Raw genomic sequence first — 12,305 nt, forward strand, 5'->3', positions numbered from 1 at the left:
TGGATTATTTGGAATATCTATGGAGTATTTAATGGATAGCTTTTCCATAACTAAAGAAACCACCGGTGCAGATTTGCTTTCCTTGGTAGGCCAACTTTGGTGGTGAGTAAATACTTTCCATAGATTGAAATTTTTCATAAATGGCTACCCTACACCCTGCCGGATGCGCTACAACTTTTCGCGATCTACCTATACCTAGGCACAACGGATACCTATTTCTAAGGCGGCGTGTTCGTGTGCGAAATTATAACATGTCCCTAGCGGTGTAATACTTGAACTGCTATCGAAGCTGGACAGCTTTTCGCGCCATTTTGTTATACAAGTGGGAAGTAGGGCAGTACATGTAATTGAGTGATACAATGATGTTGTTCTATGAGATGGTGTAAATTTTTAACAGTTTTGCTGCGGCGAGCCCAAGCATTCTTCATGTGTTGGTGGTCTTTCCAGCCGATGGTCATAAAATAAATAAATTTCTTTTTGCGCCAGAACTAACTAGCTGTATAACGGATAGCCGAGGACTGCAATTAAATAACAACCATCACAATTTTACGCCATCAATGGCGAAGAGCGCGGTTCCGATTAGAGAGATCAGTTATTATTTTTACGAAGAAACGTGGTTCTTGTATTACTTATATCTGTCGAACCGCAAATTGTGCAAGTCATTCATGTCAATCATTGGTAGATCGCAATGCCGAACGAACGACTATGCGGCCTGAATTTGGTCTTGTTGACGGACGTATTGGACATTGTTAGACGTGATTTTAATCCCTGAGTTTTGAGTAATACAAGAATTATTATTTTGCTAAAAAGAAAAAAAAAACTTTTGGACCAAATACACCACCCCGCCCTCCCCCTTTTCAAATTCCAACGACCTGCCTAGTTTTGGCCCTCTCAACCCTAGCCCCTTTCCTACCGGTGCTTCCTACACTGTCCGATCCATCATCTAGGGCCAGGACAAGGTAACGGCGGCGCAGCGGTACCCTTGTCCTTTTGTCCCGTGGATATATGTAGCGCCGATCCCCCGAAGAATTCCGCCACCCACAGCCTGCCTCCAGCCTGCACCTCCCGTCGCGTCCCGTCTCGTCTAGTCGTCGTTCTCCTCCGCTCTCCATCCCTCCTCCTCCGCAGTCGGGCTGTCGGCCCGCCTCCCCGTCTACCCGTGAAGCCGCCGCATGGCCCCGATGGAGTAGCTGGGTAAACCCTCGTCAGTTTCCCCCGTGCTAACTCCAGCCCGCAGGCGGCGACGGAAAGCGGCCGGCTGGGCGGTCCTCCCCTCCGATCCCCGCGATTCAACCCTGACCCCAAGGTATGGACCGAAACGAATCCTCCCCGTGTCTCATCGCTAATCATCTTTTGTTCGACGGAAATTGTGTGGGCGATAGAGATTCGTTCGCTTAGCGGCGCGCGTCTGGGTCCGCGACTCGACGAAGGTGCCCCGGGCGGTTCGGGTTCGGGGCTGACGTGCGCTGCCGGGGATCCGATCTGGGTCGCCGGCCGGTACCAATCCGCCGAGGAACGGCCGGCCGCTTTCGCTGGTTCGTCGTCCGTTGAAGTTTTATTAGGATTTTGGTTGTATTGTTGGTGCCATCCTGATCCCGTGGCGGATGGATTTTGGTTTCCGCTTCGGTTCTCCTCCTGTTCCTTTCGCTAGTTTCGCTAGAGTTTCCGTCGTTGTTTATTTTCCTTGAGTTGGATCTGTGCAGCGCGAAGTCGATTCAGTATTTCAGTTCTTGTCTGGAAACGTTGGCTTAGCAGAGAAACTGTTCCAAGCCTGGTCCGTGTCCGTGAGTTGGGTCTGTGTAGCAGCGGGAACTCGATTCAATTCTTGTCTGCCTCAGCTGGCTGGATGAGGTCGATTTTTTTCTGCTGTCTGTCTGAAGTCGCTCGCTCCGGTCCTGAAGTCAGGCTGTACTTTTTTTTTTACAGTAAAGTCAGGTTTTATATACTGCAAATCTGTCTAAGTACGAAGAAAGAAAAAAAACTAAAGTCGTACTTTATCGTATTTGGGCCGGATACCACGACTCTCTTGGGCTGTGGGCCTGTGGCGATCCAAGGCAACAAAAAAAGAGATCGATTTCCTTCTTCTGTCCCCTCCCTCTCTGCTGGACGACGCCGCCCACTGCGCGCACCGCCGTCGCCCAAGTTGCCGCCGGTGTCCGCACTTCGCCCCGCTCCGCCCCGCCCTAGGTTGCGCTCGTGTACGCTCTCTCCTCGCCGTCGCCCATTGCGCCGCAGCTGTCATTCCCACTCCCACTCCAAGCGGGCCATTCCCCTCCTCGCCGCGCATGGCTGGCTCCCGAACGCCCCGCCCAGATCCCTGCAGCCTCGGCGCCCGCGCATGCCAAATCACGGCGGTACCAGCACCCCGGCGCGGCGGCCCCCGTGTATACCTGCATAATGTCAGTGTATGATGTTTGATTTGACTTCGTACTATTTGGTTGATCCAATTCGGCCTCTGTTGTGGACATGTGGACCTTCAGGATTCACAACAAGGATATCCAGAGCCTAGCACTTCAATTGTTTAGGCGCTAATGACTTGACAGCGAGTGGATTTTCAAACATGTCCATATACAGAGTGCATACCTGCATATCGTTTCCACCGGGGGGTGTGGGCGGTTTCAGATTGGACGCAGCTTTATTGAATACCAGAGATGTGTCCAGAACTCCAGATCTTGTCTTTATTGTCTCAAGTTTAGTAAATTAGCTAGTGATTGGAAATCTTAAGACGGTTAATTTAACTGGTCATTGCAAATCTGTATTGCACTACATGCTCAATTGGATATGAGCAACTTTTGGTGTATACTCCAAGATGTTTGACATTGGATCTGTTTAGTAATTACCAAACATTTGACTGTATCAAAATAAGTCTTCTGGACTGCTGCCCCTGTTATGGGTTCGTATCGTGCTGCTCTCAGTGAGCTGTTTGAGTAGGAAGCATTTTATGCTTTTCGGGTTTTTGCTAGCTAAGTATGTAGTATGTGGAAAGTAATCTGTACTGTTTGTGAATATTCTAGTTCAAGATTTTTGTAAAGCTTTCACTGTTGCATATGGAATTTCTACTTATGATTTTTTTGCTTGCAGCGCACGCCTTCTCTTCTCTATCGAAGCAAACGCCACTCAAGACTAGTCAAAATCTAGGGGTACTATGGTGATCTCAATGAGGGAAGTGGATCCTGTCTTCAAAGGGGCGGGCCAAAAGGAGTATCCTTCAATTGCTAATTTTGTCACCAAACTACATAATAATTTTCACTTGTTTTACCTATATTGGTCTATGTCCTACAAATATAATATAACCATTATTTCTCATTACTGTTATTTCTCAATAGGAAATTTATATTACACATAGGTCCACTACACATTTGATGGATGGAAGTCTTGAGAAATATCACATTTAGTGAATACATTAGTGAGCATGATGCTGCAATTGGTATAGAAATTACATTGCTTTGTATAATATTTATTAACTTATCCTTGAATAGTCATCCTTAACAACCCTTAGTGGACTGGAGATATGGCGAATCGAAAAGTTGCAGGCTGTTTCTGTTCCCAGGGAATCGCATGGTAAATTTTTCACAGGAGATTGTTATATAATATTAAAGGTACTCTACCCTTTCTGAACTGTGTTGATGTGCCTAAGTTCTGTGATTAATTATGTAAGGGAAATTTGTCTAGAGCTCTATATGTTTGTCAACAATGCAACTAATTTCATTCCTAAAATTGTATTTGATCTCAACCTCACTGAATATTGATTTATCCTGCCTCCTTTCTTACCATAATGAAGCAATCTTATACTGGATGCAGTTATTATTTTCTAACATGTTTGATTGTTTCACATCTTTTTTTATGTGATGTAATAATGATGATGATAATATCGCCAGCGTATTGGAGATATGCCACCTCTTTAGGAATTAATTACTCTGTTTGTAATAGTAGTGAGAATGCAGTTGTTTGTATTGATTTGTAATATTGAGATTATTAATTACTTTATCATTGGAACAGACCTCCGCCCTCAAAAATGGTTCTTTTTGTCAAGAGATCCATTATTGGCTTGGGAAAGATACCAGTCAGGTTTGCTATTACACTTCAATCTCTCATGCTAGTTGCTGATATCCTAGTTAATGAAATAGCAAACTCACTTGTTTTAGTTTAATTAATAAATAGGATGAAGCTGGTATAGCTGTGATCAAGACTGTGGAACTGGATGCTGCTCTTGGTGGACGTGCTGTACAATACCGTGAAGTACAAGGAAATGAGACTGAAAAATTTCTTTCATACTTTAAACCTTGTATCATACCAGAGGAAGGTGGAGCTGCATCTGGTTTTAGGCAGGCTGTAGTCAATGAGCGGGAGTATGTGGCACGATTATTTGTCTGCAAAGGAAAACACACGGTCCAGGTTAAAGAGGTGGAAAAAAAATCTGCTTCCCCTGTAAAAATTTCCTGCTTGTATTTTGTCACTGCCATTTGCTGTGATAGCTACCAAACTAACATGCCGTGTTGCTCTTCCCTATAACAGGTTCCTTTTGCACGGGCATCACTGAACCATGATGACATACTTATCTTGGATACTAAGTCAAAGATATTCCAATTCAATGGATTGAATTCGAGTATTCAAGAGAGGGCTAAAGCCCTGGAGGTTGTGCAATACCTCAAAGATGCCAACCATGAAGGAAAATGCGATGTGGCTGTGGTTGGTAAGTTCATGTTTGAACAAAAGGTCTAAATTGGACAAAGTCCTTTTTTCCAGAATTATAATTTACTCTTTCAACAGATGATGGAAAGTTGATGGCAGACGCTGATGCTGGTGAGTTTTGGGGTCTCTTTGGTGGATTTGCTCCTCTGCCAAAAAAGACATTTTCTGAGCTCGATGGAAAAGATAATGATTTCCCTTCAAAGCTGCTCTGGTAATATATTACAGGAAACATATCATAGGGAATTTCAGTTCTTTCTACAGTAAATGCACTCCTAAATCTGTGGTTAGGTTGCATATATGTTTTCCCCTACTAATCAATATCATTTTTCTTTATATTTTCAGTGTAAATGAGGACCAAACATTTCCCTTGGATTGTGAAGATCTAACAAGAGAGCTGCTAGATTCAACAAAATGCTACTTTCTGGACTGTGGATCTGAACTTTATGTCTGGATGGGTAGAGAAACAGTACTTGAAGATAGGAAACAAGCAGGATTGGCCGCTGAGGTAACATCTTCTTGTTTCTGCTCTCTGGACTGAATAATTTTTATGGTTGGTGATAATTTAGCAGCTTAGATTAATGGAGTGGCATATATGATTGAGAGTTTCTGGTTCAAAGGCGGCTTAATTGGTTCCCACAACTTAACTATCGTTAGGGAAAAAAATCCTACGACAGGTGGATCCCAGAGATATTAAGTTAGACACGGAATGCATCACTATGGTGATGAACCATATAATTGCTTATGGAAACGTGGCCACCTAAAGCTTTGGTTAGGCCCAGATTAATAATTTAGTTTTGCAGTGGCAAGTATTAACTTTTCCATGATGGTGCTCGTATTCTCACTTATGTAGCAGTTACTCCGTGAAGGAAATCGGCCAAGATCTCACATCATTCGTCTCATGGAAGGATTTGAGACGGTTATATTCCGGTCGAAGTTCAGTAAATGGCCCAAGAAAGTTGAGACAGTTGTGTCAGTTGAAAGCAGAGGAAAAGTTGCAGGTTAGAATCGTTGTCATGGATTACTTTTTCTTATTAATCATGGATTATATATTGTTTATTTTTCTAACACTATTAAAACTTATTGATATATAAATAAATTTTTGTAGCCCTTCTGAAGCGCCAAGGGTTTAATGTTAGGGGTGTGGCAAAAGCTGCTCCTTTGAAGGAAGAGTCTCAAGCTCACATTGACTGCACAGGAAACTTACAGGTCAGTCCAATTTCCTTTCTTGCTAAATATTTGCAACAAGACCAATCACATACTTCGCAGTTATAGCTGTTTCATTATTGCTTGTTGAACTGTGGTGAGAAAACACTTGTTGAACTGTTGTGAGAAAACACTTGTCTTACAGGTTTGGCGTGTAAATGACTGTGAAAAGACTTTCCTTTCGTTCTACGAACAATGCAAGTTCTACAGTGGAGATTGCTATATCTTCCAATATAGCTACCGTGGTGATGATGAGGAGAATTGTCTTATCGGTACTTGGTTCGGCCAGAAGAGTATTGAGGTAACTGTTTAACATGTGCTATCTTTTGAGTGTAAGTTTCTGAAACAAAACTAGCGTACAAGATCATGAAAATGTACTAGATAGATTACTGGTTAATGGCAGTTAGTAAACTGCATGTTCTCTTGCCTCCCAGATTTGTTTCTCTCTGAGATTCATGACAGCAATCACTACCTTCTTTTACAATTTGGATATATTTTTCTAAATGCTGTACTAACATGTACTATATACTATATCTAAAGATGCCTTTTGTTGTGGTAAGTGCGAATATATCAAGCATACCATTTCTCTTATGGAGAAAAACTTTGGATTAATTAGAATATGAGTGGGCCACATTTCTAGACATACTTGAAAGCTCTCAAGCTGGAGAATAATTAAGTAATCATGTGTTTTTTTGTGAGGACAGGAGGAGAGGAGTGCAGCCACTTCCCTTGCTCATATGATGGTTGATTCACTAAAATTCGAGGCAGTTCTGGTAAAATAAATCAACTTTGTCTGAGGCTGAATGATTTGTAAAATCTTGCTTGATTATTTCAACCTAAAAAAACTCTGGTTGTCACAGGTTCGCCTTTATGAAGGAAAGGAGTCCATAGAGTTCTTTACTATATTTCAGAACTTGGTTATATTCAAGGTCAGCCTTTTACTAACTCATTCTGTTAAGCTTCACTGCCAAATGTATCATTTTACTCTGATAATATATGCACCCTTACATTGTGAAAAAAAAAAGCAATAATGCAGGGTGGTGCTAGTACTGGATATAAGAAATATGTCTCAGAAAATGGCACTGAGGATGATACATATTCGGACAACGGTGTTGCACTTTTCCGGGTTCAAGGTTCAGGACCGGAAAATATGCAAGCGATTCAAGTTGACACGGTACATTCGGTTTCAATCTGTCTTCACTGGACATGGCATTGTGCTCATGATGTATGGGCACTTTACCTTAGCTCCTATTTATGCCACATGTTGTAAGTTTGATATTGTACTTCTTACCAGGCAGCACCATCACTGAACTCTTCTTATTGTTACATACTACACGATGGAGACACGCTATTTACTTGGGTTGGGAACCTAAGCTCCTCAATGGACCACGGGCTTGCTGAGAGGCAGCTAGATGTGCTCAAGGTATGACTACGATCATGTCGTGCAAATGTGTTTGATCATTCAAATGAGCTGCTATGCTGCCACATCACCCAGATTGACTTAATATGATAATTAATTTATCTGTATGTCTTTCTATTTCCCAATCTTATCTAGTTTTCATTTAAAAAAATATTATGGACATTTAGTCACTACAAGAATCTGAACCATGTTGTGGAGATGATTTATATTTTATTGTTTTTTGGTGAAAATTGACAATTCTGAACTTGCCACGACACTTCAGCCAAAAATAACCCCTTCCCGAACCTTTAGCCAAATCTGACCTTTTTAGGTCAGTGCTAGCCACCCTGGCGTCGAGGCAGCACAACCCTAGCACTACTTAGCACCATGGTCAATGGTGCTGATGAGGTGCCCATACTCGCTGGTGGCTGGGACGGTTGACCTGCCTACGTGTATAAGTTCAGCGCCAGCGAACATGCCTTGTCCTACCCGACCTAAACGCCACGGGTCCTGGCCCTGACCCTGATCCTTGCAACATGTAAATGCTCCGTGCGGCTGCTGGTGGGCCACCCTTCCACTAATGCAGTCCCTGAGGCACAGCCGAGAGAATATCCAGTGGAAACCAAGTTTCGGTGGAGACATGTGAAAATCAGTTGAAAAATATCATTCTAATGCTTCAAAAGTTCTGTCAAAAATACACTGTAACATGATTCACAAACATTGTAAAATTTCAAAATTTAATTTAATTCCACACACGAGTTATGAAAAAACACAATCAGCATCGATTTCAGTAATTTCCCATTTTCACATGTTTCACTTTTTTGGTTGTTGAACTATGTTTTTACATAGCTCCCAAGTGAAATTAAATTTGAAACTGAAAGTTTACATGCTTGTGGAATGCACCTCTCCAACTCACTGTGTCCAAGTGAAATTATTGAAGAGTACCATAATTTATTTAGCTGTAACACATCCACTTGCTGTGCACGACTGGCATCCAACATACATCATGTATGTCGATATGCACAATTCTACAGCACGTCATAAAAGTTCACACAGTTATTGAAGTTAATATTCACCTCCTGACATATCTGCTTCATAGTTATATCTGGCCAGCTTATGTATCACATCAATAAGTGCTTTTGCGATACTTCATGTTTGTACTTTACCTTCATTTATGATTTCCCTGCTCTATCAATATCATAACACCGACCCTTTCCATTCTGCTCATCCACAGCCAAATCTCCAGTCAAGATTGCTCAAGGAAGGATCAGAATCTGATCAATTTTGGAAGTTACTTGGAAGCAAGTGTGAGTACCCAAGGCAGAAGATTGCGAGAGATCAAGAAAGTGACTCTCGTTTGTTCTCTTGTACCTTTTCAAAAGGTAAAAAGAGTTCATAACATTTCTCGTATCCATTCATTTCTCTTAGACGGTTATCATTCACTACATACTGTACTTACTTGTTTTCTCCTTTTGAATTAATATTTTCTGTGGCATTCCTTGGGGTAATGAAGAGGTGCTTAAGGTGAGCAATTCTAAAGTTTATACTTATTATTATGAAGATAAGAAAACATGATGGGAAATTAATGGTGGTCTACTGATGTTGCAGGCTAGAGAGATATTCAATTTTATGCAAGATGATATGATGACAGAGGACATATATATTTTGGACTGTCATTCATCAGTCTTTATATGGGTTGGACAACATGTGGACACAAATATACGCGCACATGCTTTGAGCATTGGAGAGGTATGTGAGAATATCATGGTTTCTCAGTGTATATAGAAAGCTTCTTGTTTTAGTTTACGCTGGATTTACGAAGTTTCCTTTTCTGCCAGAAATTTCTTGAACTTGACATTCTAATGGAAAACTTGTCACAAGAAACGCCACTTTATGTTATCACTGAAGGAAGTGAGCCCCTATTTTTCACAAGATTCTTTTTCACTTGGGACTCGGCAAAATCAGCTGTAAGCATTTTTCCTTGTGGGTTCATATGTTTTTTCTATTGTGTTAACTTCAAAAACTAACCTCATCTGTTTTGTTATAAATGAATCAGATGCATGGTAACTCATTTGAACGGAGGCTGTCTATAGTGAAGAATGGAGGAAAACCAATAAGAGATGTAAGACTTCTGTAGCTTTTGATTTCCTTCTGAACCTCCTAAATTGTCTCTCATCCTGCATTCCTGCTTTATTAGATGGTTGTGATCAAAGGTGAGCTTGGCTGTATATTTCTACCAACTTATTGCAGCATTCTTCATTGGAACATTAGTAATAGGAATGTTTGTAGATTGGTGGTACTCATTAGTCATGACTAACTGAAATAACCTCATGATGCCATGTTTTTGCTAGTATATTTTAAGCCAATACCACATAGATGCCAGGATAAAAATGCTACTAACATCAGATGTAAATTTTGAGCATTTGTTGAGCACTCTGTATCATGTATGAACATATGAGATGCCAAAATGGCATTACCAGGTGGCATATGCTTTCCTTCTCATAAAGCTTAACTTTTGGTTATGTAATTGGCAGAAGCCTAAAAGAAGACCGACATCATCATCACACACTGGCAGATGCATTGTACCTGATAAACCTCAGAGGAGAACTACGTCTTCCAGTCCTGACCATGCAAGAGTTAGAGGAAGGTCGCCATCATTCACTGTGTTGGCTGCCAACTTTGAGAACCCAAATGCCCGAAATTTGTCAACTCCACCTGTTGCTACAAAGCCGTCTCCAAGGACGACTCCAAGGACTTCCCCTGAACCTGGGAAGCCACACCAGAGGGCTGATTCAATCGCTGCAATCTCCGCTTTGTTCGAGCAGCCTAGACCGAATCTGATACCGAAGTCAAGGAAAGGTATAGTAGCATTCTCGGAAAGGAATACATTTTACTACCTTGCAAACATAGTTCTCTTATCTGCTATGAACTTATCGTTGTCCAAAGCAGGTCGTGCTGTAAACAAACACCAACCTGAAGCAAGCAAAACTGAACCAGAGGCAAATGCCAATGAGACCACCCCTGCTGCGGAGGATGGGCAGACTGTAACTCCAGCGAAACAGGAAGATGCAAAGGAGGGTCAGCCGGAAGACGTGGAAGGGCTTCCTGTGTACCCTTATGATCGCCTGAGGACATCTTCCACCGATCCTGCCACGGCCATTGATCAAGCCAGGCGCGAGGTATCCTACTGTTCTCATGACGCCATATCATCTAAGCCTCCTCCATACCGGACAGTCTAACTAACACAGCTGCATTGGCACGTTGCAGATGTACCTGTCTTCGGCGGAGTTCAGGGAGAAATTCGGGATGACGAAGGAGGCTTTTGCCAAGCTGCCAAAGTGGAAGCAGACTAGGCTCAAGATCACGCTCCAGCTGTTCTAAAATCTCCTACTGCTGCTGTATCTGCTTAGTGAATGGACGATAGCGAGATTGGTTTCCAAAGGTAAATCGCATTCGCCGCAGGCACATCAGGGTCTGTTGCACTCACTGATATGTTCCGAGTTACTGCTTGCAAATCAATCCTTTCCCCTCTTGAAACCTGACATTTGTGGTGCTTTTTTAGGTGAACTAGCAGGTGTTCTGGTGATGCATGAAGATAGAAAGGAATAGTTACAGGCTTGTATCATTTTTTCGAGCTGGAGGGTGTCCTGAGGATAGTAGCGTTACAGATATATATATATATATGATGTAAGTTAGGCAATGAACGAACCGGGCGAAGGAGCCCTTCTGTCAGAAAACTCGGGCGGTGGAAAATGGTGTACCAAGTGTATTTATGTAAAACGTTGGCTGTTGTCTTATACTTCCAAATTTGTTGTCTGAAGTGCTCATTCCCTGTGCAATTTTGTTATCGAACTTACAATGCCTATTCTTTCGGAAATGTCTGACGTCGGCTTTTTAGACATGGAAAATCACAAGTTTTTCATGGCAATTTTTTGGCAAATTTAGTTTACAAGCACGACAATTTTCTGGCAAAAAGAATGAAGGATTTTCCATGCTCGTCAACTGAACTTGCCATCCTCAACGAACACAACTTGCAATGAAAACGTTCGATTTGTCATACCTAAAAATCTGAGTTTGTTGGATATTCAGGCCGTTCTTTCGATTGACTTCTTTCTAGGGGTCCTTAACTTATTGGACACTATATTTCTGAGGAGCAGCTGCTCATCTCCGATCAAACTCTCGCTGTCCACAGAAATAAATAAATAAATAAATAAAACAAAGATGCGCGAATGCTGGTTTCTGAGACCCTCTGGAGTACACTTTAACACGTTCATAAAACACTATTTCTGCAAGTCTGCTGAAATTTACTTGTCAGGCGGTTATCCTCCCTCTCACCTGCTTCTACTTCACCTGTCTCTGTTCTCTCAATATTTTCTCCCTGTATCACCTACTTTACTTAGATTCAGAGAAATACTAGTGCTATCCACGGCAATTTCCCTAGTGTTCCTTACAGTGACATTGTGTGATTCCTCAACAAAAGACGCTCTACATTTCAAACTACTAAGTATATATTTCAAAAGTTTGAGGCCTGCTTCGATACACTCCCCTCCACAAACCGTATAAAGGCAATATGGTCATTTTATCGAACTGCATACCCATCTGCATATGTGAAACATGCTCAAATTTCTGAACACTTTTAAAATGTTTGTTTATTGTTTGTTTAAATAGAAACATGCTCACATAAAAAACTGAACACTTTTAAAATTTCTGAACATCTACTAAATAGAAAAATAAAATTGAAAATACATCAATCAGCGACCGGTTTATTGTTTGTTTTTGTTTCTTTTTCATTCTTGTTGTTTTTCGTTTTTACTTTTTTGTTCTATTTCTTTTTCAGAAAATGCCCACATCAATATAATGGACCCAAATCTTTCCACAGACTAGCATCACTATGCCAAGTATTCATGACAAATTTCATTGATTTCTGACATTTTATGCATTTTCTAGGGTTTTCCCAATGAAAAAACTCAAACACTAGCCGAATGTGACGCAACGTGTGTTCGATGTCCGA

At 41.6% G+C, this 12,305-nt stretch overlaps 1 protein-coding gene across 3 annotated transcripts; it reads left to right on the plus strand.

Moving 5' to 3' along the window:
* The first annotated feature begins 1,022 nt into the window (after positions 1–1,022).
* LOC123165862 (villin-3) lies at positions 1,023–11,155 on the plus strand. 3 transcript variants are annotated; one of them, XM_044583601.1, is made up of 24 exons: positions 1,023–1,306; positions 3,082–3,201; positions 3,500–3,599; positions 4,000–4,068; positions 4,162–4,404; positions 4,516–4,693; positions 4,771–4,903; positions 5,035–5,197; positions 5,543–5,690; positions 5,798–5,898; positions 6,041–6,196; positions 6,600–6,668; positions 6,756–6,824; positions 6,932–7,069; positions 7,190–7,318; positions 8,529–8,676; positions 8,808–8,818; positions 8,903–9,043; positions 9,133–9,261; positions 9,351–9,416; positions 9,829–10,153; positions 10,244–10,473; positions 10,562–10,736; positions 10,857–11,155. In XM_044583601.1, exons 2-23 carry the CDS (start codon positions 3,146–3,148, stop codon positions 10,673–10,675), a joined length of 2,916 nt encoding a protein of 971 aa, XP_044439536.1. In that variant the 5' UTR covers positions 1,023–1,306; positions 3,082–3,145; the 3' UTR covers positions 10,676–10,736; positions 10,857–11,155. The 3 variants fall into 3 exon arrangements, with proteins under 3 accessions (XP_044439536.1, XP_044439538.1, XP_044439537.1); XM_044583603.1 differs by having other exon boundaries at positions 5,546–5,690; positions 10,857–11,154; XM_044583602.1 differs by lacking the exon at positions 1,023–1,306 and adding an exon at positions 2,085–2,405.
* The last annotated feature ends 1,150 nt before the right edge of the window (positions 11,156–12,305 follow it).

This window comes from Triticum aestivum, chromosome 7D, assembly GCF_018294505.1.
Source record: "Triticum aestivum cultivar Chinese Spring chromosome 7D, IWGSC CS RefSeq v2.1, whole genome shotgun sequence".
Classification (NCBI taxonomy): Eukaryota; Viridiplantae; Streptophyta; class Magnoliopsida; order Poales; family Poaceae; genus Triticum; species Triticum aestivum.